Source organism: Phodopus roborovskii, unplaced genomic scaffold (genome assembly GCF_943737965.1).
Source record: "Phodopus roborovskii unplaced genomic scaffold, PHOROB, whole genome shotgun sequence".
Taxonomy (NCBI): Eukaryota; Metazoa; Chordata; class Mammalia; order Rodentia; family Cricetidae; genus Phodopus; species Phodopus roborovskii.
Window position 1 is genome coordinate 6,596,372 of NW_026126619.1, and position 19,077 is coordinate 6,615,448.

Below are 19,077 nucleotides of genomic sequence, written 5' to 3' on the forward strand. Positions count from 1 at the left end.
GGGCTCAAAACGTCCAAGCTCTGTGTGTGTGGGGGGGGTTGGGGGTGACTGGGAGGTTGCATTTGTAGTGATAAAAATCCAATTTAGAGTCTTGAGCATGCTAGACAAGAACTGACCACTGCGATTCAATACATACTTTTTTTTTGAACACTGCTGGTTTCTAAAGTCAAATTTGGCTTTTTTTCCCCCTCTATTAGTTTAACTATAAAGCACAGTTGAGTGTGTAACAATACTTATGATGGTCAAATACAAGAATGAACGAATAAGTCAATGAATTAAAGCCAACAAATGGAAATTAGAGACACAATTTTCTAAATTATAAGAAAATAGTATAACTTCTGAGATGTTAGAGCATTAGAAATATTCTGCCTAACATTACATTTATTGTAATGTTTTATGAAACATCTATTTTGTTAAGCTCATATCCAAAATATTAGAATAGAAACCCTACTTTCTATAAATTATTGGGGAAAGTAGATTCACAGTCATTAAAACAGGCAGTGGGAAAAAAAAACATTATAGGTATCTAATATCAAAGAATATCCAATGATAGATTAAATTATGTAAAAATGACCAATTCCAGTAGTCATCACTTAATTGTAAATCTCAACTACAGTAAAATAACACTACACAGAACTTAAGTCTATGATGTCATGTGAAGGGCCAACCTGGGAGCTGACACGGAAGGGCCATTTGTTATAGAAAAGTTGGAAGACAACCAAGAAATTTGAGCATACTCATCTCCCATGGTTCAGTAATTTTACACTAGATATTTCTGGACAGATACTTGTTCTTAAAGTCACAAAATAGAAGATCAGCATTGTTCATCTATCAGTACACACGATCCAAATTTCTACATTTGTCATAGAATGAATATACACTGTGAAAAATGTATACAGAGGTATACGTATGAGTATGTGAATGTGTTTGTGCACGTGGTGTGGAAAAACAATCTAAACCAAAAGTCAATGCCCACGTCAGAAACTGAAAAAGTGTGTGTTTCCTGTTTTGTACTAGTTTCACAGGTGTATTCCTTCACTGAAAATGCATCAGTTCACGTTGTTGATAAGTAGTATACATTAATACGTATTTTAAATGCTTATAGCAGGCTAAGTGTTTTTACAAAGCACCATTAAGACCTTAAAGAAAAGCATTTGCTTTCTGAGTCTTTGTGAACTGGATACTTTTGAACTGAAGCTCTTTTGAGATGTGTTATTCCGGTACCACAGAGGGACTCTGACAGCCAGACTATATCTATCTTTTCTTTACAGGGCTGCTCTGTGTCTCATCAGTTAGATACACTGACTTTGCCTTCCCAGACGCAGCTGTTGCATAATTCCTGTTACTGTATTAATATTAAAGCATTGATTCACGCAAGATCAACGTAAATTATAGTACTGGCAGTATCTGATTTATCTTATTGTTTGGCATCTTCCCCCCTTATTTTTCCCATTTGTCAAGTACACATGATGACCAGATGAGACAGCATTGTCTCTCTAGCAGTACTGGCTAGCACATAACCTTATTGTTAGCCATTCACGAAGTTGCAGGGATATATGCATATTAATATTAAAACATCAGGGAACATCCCAGCAAATTCAATTATTTGTGAATGTTACACAGCATGACTATATGTTCATTATATATTTGTAGAAGTGTGTATCTAAAATTATCCAATAGTATTTTTGTTCCTCGTTAGCTTTTTTCTTAGCTAACCTATGATTTCTCTATCCACTGATACAATGGAGAAAAGAATCCAATCATTTGAAATTAAGAGAAAACGCATTACATAATACTAAGATACATTTTCTTATCCAAGGAGTAGTGTATTTTAAGCCCATTTCAATAAAACCTGTAAGTTATAGCCTAATTGGTGAATTTACTGTATTACAAGGGACTTATGAGTTCCTAAAGGAAAATTTAGATCGGGCATAAATACAGAGAATGAGAACTCTATTAATATTCACGAAACTACTGTAGCCATGACCATGGATGCTACAACAGAACAGAATCATCTTTACAGATCAGTCTGACAAGGGAAATGAAAAATGCCAAGACACTCTTTTTTCATGCTAACAGTATGCTTGAAAATGCCCAATAACCTTAATGATTCTAATTAGCTCTGGAACTTGAGTGGGATATTGAAGCCGTATTCATTTTCTAAGGAGGTTAGATAGCCTAACTAATAGTTCTCAATAATACATAATAGAATATAGACCAGTAAGAACTAAAAAGGTAAAGAAGCTTGCCATGCAAGCCTAACTACCCCATATCAATCCCCAGAATGTACATACAGGTACAAGGATAGAAGTGATTATAGCAGGTTATTCTCTGATTTACACACACACTCCATGGTACCCAAGTCATAGCCAAATGCCCTTACATACACCATATGCTTAAAATAGGTTCCCAATGATACTTTCAGATGACTCATTTAAATGTGCTATGCTTTAGTTTTAGCTGGGAATAAAAAGAGAGAGAGGTGTGCATCATCGAAGTCTTGCCATTGTCCTTCCCATCTTCAATATTTTGCACTTTCTGAGCTCCATCTTCAGATACCTAAGACCACCAGTGATGGTGGCAGTTTTGCTCCAGATTGATTTGGCACAACACACTAAAACCTAAATTATGATACTTCAGATCACTGTTACACAGAAATGGCAAAGGTAACATCCACTTTCATAAGAATTTGAGTAGGGTCTAGGCTCTAGTACTAAACTTTTTGAAACAGGCATGAAACAAATCACACATGACAACAGAACAATACTATAAAAATCATTTCCTGTTTCTCACTTCAACAAATACGCTTCAATATTTAATCGTATTTATGATATCGTGTTAGGGATTCTTGTAAGATGTAAGCATGAATTAGATGAGTCACTCATGAAGGAAGAGTTTAAAAGAGACTCTTCATTTTAACCAGGTTGAGTGGAGCTCAAAGAATTGGCAAGATCATGGCTGGTAGAAGAGACTGTCCAATAATGTCTCTGAAGTGCATGACACAAAGACATTCCTGACACTTAAAATGTACAGTGTCTGACCAAGGAGCCAGCAGTATAAACTCAGAATATGATTATTTGAAAAACTGCTTCCTTGGCCATCATAGGGATTTCTCTCCTTTAACTAGACTCTTCCAACTAGAGCAATGGTTTTCAACCTTCCTAATGCTGTGAAAGTTTAATACAGCTCCTCATGCTGTGGTGATCCCCCAACCACAAAATTAATTTGTTACTTCATAATTATAATTTTGCTGTTGTCATGAATCACAATGTAAATATCTGTGTTTTAGAATGGTCTTAATTGATCCCTGTAAAAGGGTCATTCAACCCCCAAAGCAGTTGTGATCCACAGGTTGTGAACTGTTGATCTAAAAGTAAAGAACAATAGAATATAATCAGATGTTCCACAGCCCATGCAAGAGGCAGCTCAGGGCTCTTCTGTAGAAGTTAAGGTATCTAACACACTGCCCTTTATGCTTCTGCCAGTATAAACGCTCTGTGTACTTTGTAGACCATACTAGGAAAAAAAATTGAGCTCATTATTCAGTATTTGTAGTGGAAGACAAGCTTCCCATGTCTCCAACTAGACTACATCCAGCAGAGAAGAGGTTTGAATTTATTTGGAATAAAACACTTGGAATAGAGCAGCGCACCATAAGGACTTCTCATGGATGTTTCTTACCCAGAAGTTTCAGGCCAACCCCAGAAGCTTCTCCACAGGAAGACTCTCATATTCAGTCTGCCGCCTCACTTCACAGCTAGTAGCAGAATTTGCCTTAACTTGGAGTGCTCTTGTTATTTTAACATGGCTGTTTCTATTTATAAAGTTACACAATCCACTTGGTTCCTTCTTCCTCCCTGTCTGAGACACGGTTTACAAAAAGAAACCAGTCATTCCATTAATGAACGCATTGCCAGGAAACCCAACTCTTGTCCGCTGGAAGAGACTAAAAAAAGACCCACACCTAGACTTAAGCCTTCCTCACATCTGCTCTCAGAGGCCCTTCTGACTCAACTCTGAAGCTTTATTCTGATCCTGAGTAGGTCATCTTTGCTACTTTGTTCATGTGATGGTTTCACACATGCCTCTAAAATGCCCTCTAAGTGAAAGCACAACACACAATGGGGTAAACATCCACTGCCAAGTTCTTTGATGAGCAGCAATGTGATCCCAAGAAGATCCAGGTGTCAAGACCTTTAACAAAAGTTTTGCACAGCAGTATTTGTAGAGAATAGAAAAAAAGGGGGGGGGGGTGGAATAAGACACAGGGTTTCAGCCTCACTCTTCTTGAAGTTTTAGCTCTGCGTCAACTACATCAGCTTAGACGTGTACATCAAATGAGAAAATGTCATGCAAGAGGAACTGTAAAGAAAGTCTGGATATCTGGTGCTCTTAATTTATTCTTCATGGGGGAACTCTTTCCTTCTGAGTGTTCCAAACCATTACCTTTTGGTTGTGCTTTGTCTTCCCATCCTTCCAATTATCTCATCTTGAGTCTTATGAATATTACTCCATAGGGTGGTGTAACATACAGAAGGAATAAAGAAATACATTCTACTGCTGTGAGGAATCTATCAACTGTCTAGTTTCTCTAGATAAAGTGTGGTGCAATTCTGTCCCTGAATTAAAAAAAAAAAAAGTTCTTTATCATCAAGCCGGTTTTCCATGTTCAGTCAAAACAGTCAAGAGATATGGGTGACATTAAAAAAATCTAATATTATCATCTAACAGTTGCCTCTGATAATTTTAGGTGTAGACATATCCTTGCTTCCTCTTTGCACTCCCCCAACTTTCCGTCAATAGTCTATTGTTAAAGTATGGACTTTCTCCCAGACCACATCCTGTCTGTCTTATAAAGAGCATCATGCTGTTGAAGAAAAATAAAAATCGTCATCTCTGTGTGCAGCTGCTGAAGACAAAGAGAAAACAAACTCAGTGACATTGAACTCAGTGTCTATGATTTATTTTGCAAAATGTATAATGAATTTCAGGTATTAGGAAAGGAACCAAGACTCTAATTCAGATTTTTGACTATAAGTTTGATGACATTGAACTCAGTGTCTATGATTTATTTTGCAAAATGTATAATGAATTTCAGGTATTAGGAAAGGAACCAGGACTCTAATTCAGATTTTTGACTACAAGTTTGATGATACTACTGCTGCCTCTATACTATACTCAACAGACACTCTTCATATTTAGATTATATGAATAAACATATACATGTATCATGTATGGTTATATCCATTAATATAGTCCTCCTCTCCATATGGACAAATATTCAATATATTAGTTAAGTAACCTTTAAATTAGTCACATAAAAAATACAAGGCAAGAAAACAGTAGCTAAATCTAAAATAAAAATTTCCAGAAAATTTGTCATAGAATTAAATGCAAATAAATCCTGGATTTAATTTATATTCAGAACGTGAGTCCCCTGAGCAAGAATTATTCAGTGGTCACAGTTTCAGCCATGAAATAGTCTAAACATATCTACAAAAGTCCTCCATGGAAACTTAATTACTACTACAGTATTATAAATATATAAGTGCTCTAAAAGGCAATTAATTTATGAAAATATATCCAGTATGTAGAGAACTATAGTCATGACGAAAGGACTAATCAACCAAATGCATTCTGTTCTACCCTTCTGCTATTATTTATGCACACATGAGCAGTGTATATGTGAACATATCATTTGTGTATGTACATGAAACAAACATTTGTGGATACATCAATAAACTGGATAAACAGTTAACACAGGCAGGAAAAGACACCTAGGATCCAAGATGTAGACATGGGAACAACAAATATAAAGACTTATATTTACTGAAATGGCAACCTTTTATAGAATATAAAAGGTCTAGCTCAAATCTGAGGGAAATAACTCTGAGAACATAATGTTGAAGAGTGTGATCAGCCAGTGTTCAAAGGAAGAAACAAAACCATAGGGAGAGTATCAAGAAGTCAGCCAAAGGAAGGAAGAAATGTGATATTTTTTTGAAATGGGTCAAAATAATAGTATGATTTGTTTTCTTTTGGCAAGAAAATACTGCTATAGGAAATCAATAAAGACAGAGAAAGATAATAAAATACAAGAATCCAGAAACAAAAAAAGAGAAAGAATACACAAACTCTATTATATAGAAGACTGAGAATAGATCTATTTCTCTTGAATGAACCTATATTAAATAGCAACCATTTCAATTAAATATCTTGAAACCAAACAAAAAATTATTTTGGTTAATATATAGATAAATGGGCTTCATTGTGACAATTTCATACATATATGATTACTTGTTTATTTATTTATTTTTGAATGAGGGTCACACTGGCTAGGAACTTGCTATATAGCCAGGGATTACCTTAAACTTCCAATCTTTTTGCCTCAACATGTTGCATTAGGGTTAGAACCCATAATTATTGCATGTAATGCAAGCATTCTGCTGAATTTCATTGCATGTTTTCATCTTATCCCTACCCACACTGCAGTCCTCTCGATGCCCCCTCTACTGTTTTCTGATGAACCGATTCCCTCCCAAGTCTCCCTCCTGCGTTCATGATATACATTCCAATAATTCATCAAAGGAAGATGCAATCCAAAATATACTGTCCTTGCACAATGCACTGCAAAGACAAGTTAAACCACTCAGAATTCATCTCACAATTCAAATTCAGTGTTCTGAATATTGTTCCTCGTAAATACTTTCCATAGTCTCTAAGGATTATAGTATGAATTTCCTCTTTCATTACCTGGGTTGAATTTTTTTCAATGACCTGTTCCCTGATTCCCACCTAATGGCTCCTTGGATATGATTGGCAGTGTGTTGACAGGGGTTACATGATGTTTTCAAGTCAAGGGTAAACATTCCACTACACAGCCATGTGGCCACCCACTTAGCACTATCTAGAAACCAATAAATGCTGGCTTCCCACTTGGGCCACTCACTTTACCTTGACTTTTTAAAAATGCACGACTAAAATTCAGATATTACACTTTCTGGGTCTTCAGCATCTTATTTCTGATGGACAGTTCCCAGGAACAGCAAGAGAAGTGTTCTAAAGCCCATTACTGGAGGAAGTAGGAATGAACGAAAGGTCCAAGAGTAATTTCAAGACACCATCATGGATCAGCACATTGAAGCAGAAGAAATATAAGGCTGTCAGCAAAATCACATGGTGGAAACAGCCAGAGAGGCCAAGAGACCACCATGAGCCTTGTATATGAGAATGATTTATATAAATCTATGTACTTATTCCATGTAAAAATCTGGATAAATTACAAAATCCTTTTCTTCTATATTTTAGGGAATTATGGTTTCCTTCGATGTGGCACTATGATTTTAGGTATATAGATCTTTACAAATCAGGACAAGTGAGTGACAAAATACAAGACACTATTGAGTATTTTAGAAGGTTTTTGTCCAATTTACTTAGAGATTTAGTCCAATCTGTAAACTATAAAATGCCTGTTAGTACTTTACCAAGCTACTTTTCTTAGTTTCTGAGCACATGGGCTGGCCTGCATTGCCCAGTCTCTCTTGTCACTTGGTATGACAAAAGGAAGTAAGCACAAGTAGTAAACAGAGTAGCAATAGACATGTCCAGTGTTCTGTTTTCTTTTCTTCACAGATGCTAAATAGATTTATGTTATGAGACAATCTACAACGGACTTGGTTTCCAGAGTTACTATATACATAAGTTGTTAAATTATTTCTTCAAGGACCATTTAAAAATATTTAAGTGCATGCAGGCCACAGTTCTCTATTATGAAGATCTATCTTTGATATTTGGCCTAAATAGCAACCACCGACACTACATACATGTCTATATTCTTTGTTTTTTTAAAATAATCTTTTTTATTGTTTATTTTTATTTTATATATATTGGTGTTCTGCCTGCCAAGTATGTCTTTATGTGGGATTCAGATCCCCTGGAATAGGAGTTTCAGACAGTTGTGAGCTGTGATGTGGGTGCTGGGAACTGAACCCTGGTCCTTGAAAGAGTAGTGCTTTTAACTGTTGAGTTATCTCTCCAACCCCTTATCTGTATTCTATGTGTGAAGAAAATGTGTGTATTTATTTATTTTTACAGGGCTCAGCATTTGGGTAGCTGACAATGGATGAATGATTTCAAACACCTGTGTGTTCATTTCCTAATGTGACATTTTGATTGTGTTTGGACTTAATTCTGAAATTAAAAACAAAACAAAACAAAAAACAAAACAAAAAACAAAAAAAGAACTATCTTTGTTGCTCTTATATTCTAGAACTTCAGCTTCTTTCTACACCTACACTTGACTTTGTCATGCTGTATTTCATCATTATGTTTCTAGAAACTTACACATGCTATCTTGATACCTAGCCACCTCTTTTCATTCTATAGAGGAGATGTCATCATGGAGATTTCATTTCTAGACTTTCAAGTGTATTAAATCACCTCTGTCTTCCTAGCCTACATTCCATTTATTAGACTTGAGAAATAGTCTTTGTTTTATAAAGTAGCATTGTATTTCATACATTGGTAAGCACTATTATGTCTGAAATGTTCTAAAATTCATTCCAAAAGACATGGTTGAAATGTAACTTTTACCATAAATGAATATTTAAATAATGCCTCTTGTCCTGATACTTTGTTATCATTTTATATGAAACTATTACCTTCATATTAATAAATGTTAGCTAAATATGTACTTTCTATTGATATATAGATATATACATTCACTTATTTAATCCATTCAAAAAGCTTATGTTTTTAATTATATCACCATTCTCATTTTAAAGACACCTAGAATTATGTACAAATTTGTTTGCCAGAATCATTTGCTAGTAATGCCTGAATCATTCAAAAAAGACTCTTGCCAGCACATTTCACATGTTGGCTGCCTTTGTCTCCTCCTCATACATTTCACAGTATCTAGAGATAATTTTGGTTGTTATAGCTGGAGAAAGACATGGATTTGTACATGCAGGAGGAAGAAATTCTATTTAATATGCCACAGTTCTTAGAATAGTCCTCCTATCCTTGACACAAAATCTATCAGAAACCAATGTCACCGGTATGGTGGTTTATAAAATTCCTAGTCCAAAGAAAAAACTGGGGGTGGAAAAGATCGAAAATGCTCTAGGGAAACAAGATAAGAGAGAGAACAAACTCAGGAAAGAGAAAGGGAGAAAATCATGAAATTGTTAACCTTTAAAAATGTATCTCTGTGGATGTGTAATACAGTGTATAGAAAGCAAGCCTATCATATCAGAGGTCCTGATTCAATTCCCAGTGTCCCATAAATGGGGTAGTGATGGCCACAGCACATGTCTATAATACCAGACACTCCATATGTGGCAGGGTGGGTGTTCCAGACATTTTCATCAGGAACCATCTGTCCTGTTTCACTCAAGGTTTTCAAGAATAAAGACTGAATTACTTCTGTATTTTTGTTTTTTTGTTTGTTTGTTTGTTTTTGGACTGGGCATGAGGATAATTTATATCCTTGAGGTCTAATAAAAAAAACTTCTGTTAATTATACCCCATATAGAAAGATGTGAATTCATTATGAGTAGTTACTGGTATTGTAATTTGCCAAATACTAAACACTCTGCTCATGCTTTTATAAATAATACGTTTAATAGTTTTTCAATAAAAGGAAGATGGTTATGATATTCAAAAGGAGTAACTTAAGAACATATTGTCAAACTATAAACAAATACACAAAGTCAAAATACCTAACCAAGTAGTATAAGGAATTCAGTAAGATTCATCACATGTAAAGGTTATAATTTTAAACATATTTTTGCAGTTTAAATAAGGAGGTAGAATACTGAATGACTTTCCATGACACAAAAGATAGACAACAGTTTCAGATTGCCAAAAATTATACAAGGACAATAAATCTATTATAAAGTAACATTACTCCAGCCAGTAGGGAAAAAAAATATTCAAAGGTAATCGTCATTTCAACATTTTGATTCAAGTGCTACCACAAAAACAAGTTAAGCATCCCAACAGGTTACCTGGCAGAAGAGTTGTAACTCTGAAAAGGAGTGATCATGTTTCTTTAAATGCAAGTAACAGAGTGTGCAAACAGAGCAGGAGTAGGCAAGCCAGGCCCTCTTACCTAGGGGACTGCAAGCTGACCTGCAGCTGCAGGGCAGGCCAGCTCTAGAAAAGCCACCCTGTGAACAAGCCAACAGGAGTGCTGACAGCCCTGAGCACTCAGGCAATCTCTCCAAAAGCAAACAGCTGGAAGCCAGAGACTGGATCTACTCAATTGACATCTGCAGCTCTATCTCTATCTTGGGGCCACTTTTATTCATTTCTGTTTCTCATACAATTCAGTAGAGGCCATGTGTCAACTAAATCGTCTTCTCTAGATAATTCTACATACTTTGACATAGCCAATGACTTATATACAATTTCTAGAAATGGTAATTTAATGCCTAAAGTATATCTAAATTTCTAAATAGAAAGCATGGCTATCAATAACCCTCTAAGCTCAGTTGCTATCATCAAAAGTCTTCATTGGTATATTTTTATTTAATTAGTTAAGAATTAACATTTTCTACAGCCACATACTTATTTTGGACCAATATTCCACCACAATCTAGCATCAAAATGTGGTTGGTATTTTTAGCTTTCTAAATTTCAGTTTCTTCTTGTGTCAAATTATGACAATAATATTGTCTATATCATCCAACTAGTGTGAGGACTACATAACATATCCTATAAAGCACCTGGTTTACTAACTAGAATATTGCAAGATTCTATAATGTTAATTTGAATCAGATCCCCTTAGCCATGTCTTATCTAAATATCACTATCATAGTCATTGTGTCTAATTCTATTTAAGATCCTATTCCTTAGCCATACGGTGGTGGCACATTCCTTTAATACCAGCACTTGGGAGGTAAAGGCAGGTGGACCTCTCAGTTCAAGGGTAGCCTGGTCTACAAAGTGAGTTCCAGGAAAGCAAGGGCTACACAGAGAAGAAGGCTTTCCTGAAAAAAGAAAGAAAGGAAGAACGGAAGAAATGAAAAACAAACAAGCTCAGTCTTCACTGATCCAATTCTGCTACTTCCCATAAATAATTTCTTTCGATTATAGTATTTTATTCACTGGCCATTCTGCACAACTGTTTCACTAAAACTTGTTTTTTTTTTTTTTTTCTCCACTGTATCCAAGTCCTACCTGCCCATTAAATGCCCACTATTTCTTTTCCACGTAAGAATTCTTAGAGCCTTATAAAGATCTACAAAATCTACAAAACAATTCCCCTTATTAGTATCACTACTCATTAATTTGCATTTGTTTGGCTGCATTAATATTGTAGTTGATTTTTCAATATGAGAATAAGGGCATGATGACTCATAGATGTAACCTCAGCCCTCAAATCACTGGGGCAAGAGGATTCCTTTGAGTCTGATACCATCCTGAACTACACAACAAGTTACAGGTTAGCCTGGGCTACAGAGTGAGGCCTTGTCACAGAAACAAAACAAAAGCCACTGAAACAAGTTTCTCAGTCTTCATTTGTTTCATTGGGGGGGTACTCAAAGTGTTGTATGTATATATGTATGCATGCATGCATGTATGTATGTGAACCAAAGTTTAAAATAACTAACTGAAGTGTCTCATCAAAAATAATGCACTTGAATGTCTTTTGTTTCAAAGCATTAAGTCTAATACTTTGTAAAATGAGGAATAATTTCTCCTATGACCATCCTTAGAAACATTGAGTAAACTCTGAGCAGTAGATTCCTATTAAAGGGCCAAAGAACTAATTCCCTCAAGCTACATTACATCTTCTCAGAGGAACATTATTTCTCTCTAGTTTTACTTCAATAATGTGTATTTTAAAGCATGTCTTTGACATTTGGAATGAGTGGTAAACATAGTGATATTTGTAGACTATGGTAAGCCTAGAAAACATACAGAAATTACTCTATGGAGAAATAATAAAGAGTCAAAGGTTTCTTTCTGAAATTTAACTTCAAGAATCTCAAGCAAAGGCTCCCCCCTAAGGATATCTTGCTATGTGTTGATGCAAGAGCCCAGTAAGAGTCAAAAATCAAATGCATATGAAGAGAGAGGTTAGAAAATTCAGATTAGGTAAGAAATCAGGAACAGCAAAGGAAAACATGAGCCCTTCACTCCATACATAGTATGGACTATAAAAAACTAATTTGTGTGTGTATACATAACAACATATCTACAATTATTTATCTATATCAATCGACAGATACATACATAGATAAATATATGTGGTCTAGGAAAAATTCAAAATATGAAACAGAAATCTAATAATTAAGGAAAAAAGAGGCCATAAAGTTGGAAAAGAGAGAGAGAGAGAGAGAGTGAGATAGAGAGAGAGCAAAGAGTGTACATGTAGAGATTGGAGGAAGAAAGGGAAGGGGGAAATGTAATTGTGTTTATCTCAAAACCTAAAAGCAAGTATTATTTTAAAAATGTGATTTGTTTAAAGATAGGTGAGCTAAGTTGTACAAAAAGAGCAAGGAGCAAGACACCCAGATGGATGGGGTCTCATGTAAGAACAAGAGGCAGGATGTCATTCCTGATAAAGAAACTTCAATGTGGGAGGAAGACCCTTTTGAATGATTAAGCTTCTTGGGAGATGGTGAAGAGACATGGGAGGAAAGGAATTTGTAATCATTGTAATAACTAATACAAAATAAATGCCCAAGGGTAAGCATATATAGACAGGTACAAATTTAAAATACAAAACAGAAATAAAATTTCCAACATTTTACAAGACATGCTATATCAAAAGACAAAGTAAATTATCGGACCAACACATCAGGGTTAAAGAATGGATGAATAGGTGGACAGCAATTTTTTTTTTTTTAAGACAGGGTTTCTCTGTTTAACAGTCCTGACTGTCCTGGCATTCAATTTGTAGACCGGTAAGCGTTGAATTTCCAGAGACCTGCTCTGCCTCCCAAGTGCAGGGATTAAAGGCCTGTGCTCTGTGCTGACAGTATTTATTTTAATGAAAAACAAGAAGAAAGTGTGTTGAACTGAAAACATTTCTGATATTGTCAGAGGATTGTTCTCTCAAACCAGACTACAACACTGTTGGGTGCAGTGAGTGGCTGCATACTCCACATAAATGCTTTTTTAATGACCACCATGTATTGTGGTTACTCTCCAGGGTTTGCCTCTCTTAGAAATGAAACCCATAATTTTTAGATGGGCACATAGCTGCTTAGAATAAACACGGCATTTTCCAGTTCCTACCAATGCTAGGTAAGGTTGTAGAACTCTAACTAGGGCAACAGGATGTCGTAAACCCTTAATGAAATGAGTTATGTCTTTTAACCAGAATAGAACTCTATAACCCACTTAAGACAGAGACTTTGGAGCCACTAATGGAGGAAGACAGGCGAAGTGGAGAGGTTCAAGCTCTCTGACAATGTCCAGACATCACCATATATCTCTAGATTTTATCACCTGAACAAGAAGCAACATTATCCTAGTATTGTTCAATGATAGTATGATATTGAATTTCCTGGTACATAACCAAGTCTAACTATGGTTAATATAACTACCTTGATCATTTCTGCTATTTTCACTAGTTCTTTAATATAAACTATCATAAATATATTTCCTTATAACACATAGAAATATTTTTAAATGATGATAAAGCACTCTTCATATTTGTTTGGAATTCAATTTTAAATCTGTTAAGAGGCATGATAAAATTATCCCTACAAATATAATTATTCCAATGACTTTTTATGCCATGGAGTTTAATTGAAATATCACACTTACTTTACACTTACTGAACAAAGTAATCCATCAAAATTCTATAGAAATCAGTTACAGTAGCAAAGTCTTAAATGAAGGTCATTTAGCACAGTAGAAGTTCGAGTAAAAATACAAGGTAATAGTCACATTCCACAGAGAAAATAGCTCTAGATAGATATATCCGTATATCTATTTACCTATCTATTTATTTATTTACCTACCAACTATATATCTATTATCAATAAATTATCTATCATCTATCTGATTTTCTATTGAATCCAGACAACATTCAGTGAGCATAAACTATAATAAAGTTGTGTGATATTCACTCTGAAATATTTTCAGATAAAATTCTGTATTTTACTAATATCTTACATTTTCCCAATGTTACTCAGAATTTTGACATTGCACTGAGAAATCTAAGTCAATAACAAAGTAATGATTTTATTGAATTTTGTACTTGAATAATTCTTTGTTACAGCTACTTAAAATCTCCTTTTCATATAGAAGAAATGACACACAGAGATCACTGATCATTTGTTTTGTTTTTCCACACAGAGTTTCTCTGTGTAGCTCTTAGTTTGTAGGTCAGGCTCACCAAGTACTCACAGAAATCCACCTGCCTCTACTTCTCAGAGTACTGGGATTAAGGGCATGAGTCAAGACTACCTGATCAAATCAATGATTTTAACTGACTTTTCTTGTAATAATAATTTTATTCATTCATTGATTCATTTATTCTACATATATATTACCAAATTACTGTTTCAAATGTATGTGAAACCTGGGACAGAGTGAGAACATGCCTCAGTACAGAATTAATACAGTTCCTGATTTCCATATGTTTTCACTAGTTAGAATAGAAATATTACATATTCTATGTATAATTAAACATGAAATGACAAATATAGACACTGTAGCCATTCTATAGACAACAAAATATCACAGTACAGTAAATGTAAAGTGCCCAAAGACTTTATGGAGAAAGGTACATCCGGGACAAGTTTAAAAACCTGAACAGAAGGTGGATCAAACAGGCATTCTAGATAAAAAGGACTAGCTTTCCTTTGTACTTACAGAATTAGTTTATACATATAAGGCACCCTGAATTACTTTTTAGCTTTCATTTGTTTATAAGCAAGTAAAATACCATTATTTCCTACAAGTCTGAGATGAGATGGTGAACTTGGAAAGTTTAGAAAAAGATGGATTCTTAAGAAGTTTACACCACTGGCTCTCAACCTTCCTAAAGCTGAGGCTCCTTAATACAGTTCCTGGTGTTGTAGAGATCCTCAACCATAAAATTATTGCATTGCTACTTTACAATTGGAACTTTGCTACTGTTACAAATTGCAGTGCAACTAACTGTGCTTTCCCATGGTCTTCAGTGGCCCCTGTGAAGTTTCCTTTGACCTCCCAAAGGCATCAGAATTATAGGCTGAGAATTCCTGGTTTAGATGCATCCCAACCAAAGGATCTCAGCTGTGGGGTTGTTCAAGCACTCCATCTCTGGAGTAAACAACTCAAGAAGGCTCAGCAACCAAGAGCTCACAAAATAGCAGCAAGCAGATAGCTGAAGGAGGGGATGTTAGCAGTATGAAAGACAGAAGGTTTTCAATTTACAAACAGAGATCCAGACCTATGTGCAGTAAGAAGGACATGCTTGATTTTCTTCCCATTACAATAAATTAAGCAGCTAGTGCACAAACGTTCAAGCCATGCAAGTAACAAAAGGGACGGCATCTGCATGGGATTTTTATTCAGTGATCTCCTCTTACAGGTAAAAATATATGAAACTGAGCTCCCTTTCTATTTCTGATTAGTTATGAATGTCAACAACAGGGCACTATCTAGGAGTAACTACATTAATATGAAAATAAGCATTCCAACAATAAGTATACTGGTATGTATGTATGTATGTATGTATGTATGTATGTATGTATATACAGAATTCATTCATGACTTTTGCAGCCATGAGATAAAATACATTCTGCAAGTAAATGCTCAGTCTCTCTTGTGTCTACACCTACTTATACCAGTATTCCTCTAAGAGCCACCCTCGCACAAATGTCATGGTGCACCTGAAATGAAATTTGTCTTTGAGCTCTTCAAGCCTGCAGCAACCTTCAGTTACCAACCTTGCTGTCTTCTTTCTCCTTGGCTGCTCTCTGCAGGGCTCTCTTCTCTCCAAACTCACAGGTTGATTTTAATGTGAGCTGACAAGAAAGCATCAAGTGCTCCGGTGTAGCGAATTCCAAAGGTCTTGAAGAACAGCGCTGTGACACACTGATGCCAAGATTTGGTATCGGAAGAGCAGTGTGAACAGGCTTTGACCCAACAGCTGGCTGTCTCAGCTTTGAGGCAACCCCAAGGACAGGCATGGCTTCTATAAAAGTATCTTTGCCTTGCCAAAGAAAACGCTCCCAACCTCAGTCTGGTAGACTCCAGTTTTAGTATTTCCAGCAGAAAAAAAAAAGACTTTAAAAGACTTTAAACACAACAAGAGAGAGAGTGAGAGTGAGTGAGAGAGAGAGAGAGAGAGAGAGAGAGAGAGAGAGAGAGAGAGAGAAGAAAGACAGTAACTTCCAAACTAACTTTTTAGGAAGAGACAAAATTTTGCATTATCTGAGCATTAGTGTTGCTAGTTCATATTTCACATTCATAATCTTTCTCTCTCTCTCACTGTCCTGTTCAGTAAGTAGTGCCTGAACAATAAAAAATAAATGCTGCGAATCCCTTTCTATAGGATTATAGAGTTCTCAGCTATGTTCTTTTCACTACAGCAGCCTGAGTGTGATCTTTTTCAGAGGAGAGAGGTGAGGGAGGTGGGGTTAAGGGGTGGGACGGGAGGACAAAGGAAAATCCCTTCAGTCTAGTTTCAATCTAGCCAAAAGATCACAATAGCTAGGAGTTCTTCCTGACTTCCGAAATAACTAGGGGAAAAAAAAAAAAGCAGGTCAACAGCCAAAACAAACAGCTGTTGGAAGAACTTTTAGCCCGGAAACAATTTCAGCAATGAAGCTGTTTGTCTAATTTCCAACTATTTTTCACTCTTGACAGCCAGGAGCCACGGTGTTCACTCCATTCCATCGCATGAAATCAGGCTAAACTCGAGTAACAGGACAGCCAGCTAAGGCAGCTGAAGCCTTCAGCAGTCCTTGCCTGCTTATGTTACAGACTGCAACAAACACAGGAAGCCAGGCACTGGATGCATCCTTGTTTCTAAATGCAGTGATGGTTTTCCCACTCCCAGAACATCCATGTCCCCCACAGCAGTTACAGGGCTACGCACAACAGGCATTAGTGGAAGTAACCTCTGGAATCACATGAAATACACACACTTATTGTCTACACTTTGTAGAAATGTGGCAGATTAAACAGTAGAGATTCAAATATAAAGATTAACGTGAAAGAAGCCAGTTTGCAGAAAAGTGGACATCCTTTCACACCTGGAGCTGTGAGGCAAAAGCAAACCCAAATTGGCGAGGTTGGAGTTTGGTAATGGGTTCCTTCCTCTACTCACCAGACCCCTCTCATCTTGATACCCTTTATTAATAAACCATCTCTACTTCCATATCGAATAAGGTATCTCTGTTACAGTTCTTTGCCTGGGGACAGACAAGCCTAGAATCAGGTGACTTCTGAACCCACATCCTCTCTGGATCCTCAGTTCCAAGCATGACCTCCCTAACACTGGAATTCCTCTCCTTATCATAGGATACCTTGCTCAACCTTGATACATGGGGGAGAGGTTTGGTTCTGCTTCAACTTGATATGCCAGACTTTGCTGACTCCCCAGGGAAGGCCTTACCCTCTTCTGAGGAGTGGGGGTGGGAGAAGGGGAAGGAAGAGGAGCTAGGATTGGTATGTAAAATAAAAAATTTAAATAAAAAGGTCAACACTTTCTCTCCATCTCCTCTATGTCTTGTGGCTATTGGTATTTTCAGCTTGCCTGCCCAACTGATTCACCTTCAAACTCTAATAAAGACTGTCTTAGCACTTTCTCTGACTCTACTTTTACTGGTGAGACTAAGAATCCTAAAGCAGGAACCCCAACTACCCTGAAAACAAAAAGGAGGATTTTGATTCTGAACTCAGTGATGAAACCGTCATGAAGACAGAAAGTAGACGAGTTTGTGTCTGCAAAGTTTAAAAGCTACCTGAAAAATGATTGAACCAATAGCTTTCCAAGCATCAGTGTCACTTAAAGTTTTGCTTCTAAGCAGCTCCCAACTCCCTTCTCAATGAGTAACACTAACCCAGTTTGTAAAATTGCTCTATAATACTCATACCAAATTCCACGTTGGCTAAATATATTTAAGGTGTATTGTTAAGAAAACATGTAATACGCAGGCATCATTGTCCTGAATATATGTGTACACAGAAATCTTCCCATTGGTTACTTTAAAAAAAAAAAGAAAGCATGTATGTATGATGATATTGATATTTAGTAATAGTTCCTACAGAAGAAACAAACTTTATCTTGAATCATTCATGTTTTTATTGAGGAAGTCCTTCTTTGTGTCTCTTTTTATTAATTGAATGTGTTGACAATTTCCTACATGTATGTAATATATTCTGTTTGATCATATTCTCTGCTTCTCCCCACCCCCAACTCCCATCATGCCCTCTCCCTTTCCCTACAAGTTACCACATTCACATCTTTCCTGGTTGGTTGTTGTTAGGATTTTTGCTTGCTTGGTTGTTTCTACTGAGTCTATTCAAGGTTGTTGGTGCCCTCCAATTGGTGCTGAAATCAATGACTTCTCTCCTAGAACCTACCTGTAGTCAATGGTTGAGTGGTGATGCATTAGACTTCCTCAGCCTCTCAATCCACGGCTAACCTTTGAGGCATCTGTATTGTTCTGAATCAGTATAGGCAACTCTGCAGCTGCTATGAGTTTGTGATTGCCATGTCTGTGCTATACCTAGAAGACTGTATTTTGCTGCCCTCACTTTCTTTCTGCCTTCTCTTCGTTGGCCCTTGAACAGTGATATCAATGTCTTGCATACAGATGAGGCCTCAACTATCTCTTATTCAGAGAGTAGCATTTATCTATGGGTATAAACACAGATATTGAGAAGGCAGTTTTATACTATTTAAATTTAGCAGAAAAACTATAGAAAGTTTACTTTTAGGTCCTATGACCTCACCAGCCTTGGGTTTTTGATTAAGGTTACAATACCAGACACGAATTCCCTACTGTGTAAGACCCTGAATTCAATCATAGAGCAGTTGGTTATCCCCATTACATTTATACCACTATTATGCAGGTAGAAGAATGTTGCCTGAGAAGTTGGTATTGTGTTTATAGA

General features: G+C 36.2%; 1 protein-coding gene across 1 annotated transcript in view; it reads right to left on the reverse strand.

Moving 5' to 3' along the window:
• Window positions 1-16,177, reverse strand: part of Nav3 (neuron navigator 3) — a 281,130-nt gene extending 264,953 nt beyond the window's left edge. The window contains exon 1 of the mRNA XM_051206388.1: window positions 15,900-16,177. Coding sequence (XP_051062345.1) covers window positions 15,900-16,142 — 243 coding nt within the window. The 5' untranslated portion in view covers window positions 16,143-16,177. The remainder of the gene's footprint in view (window positions 1-15,899) is intronic.
• Between the last annotated feature and the right edge of the window lie 2,900 nt (window positions 16,178-19,077).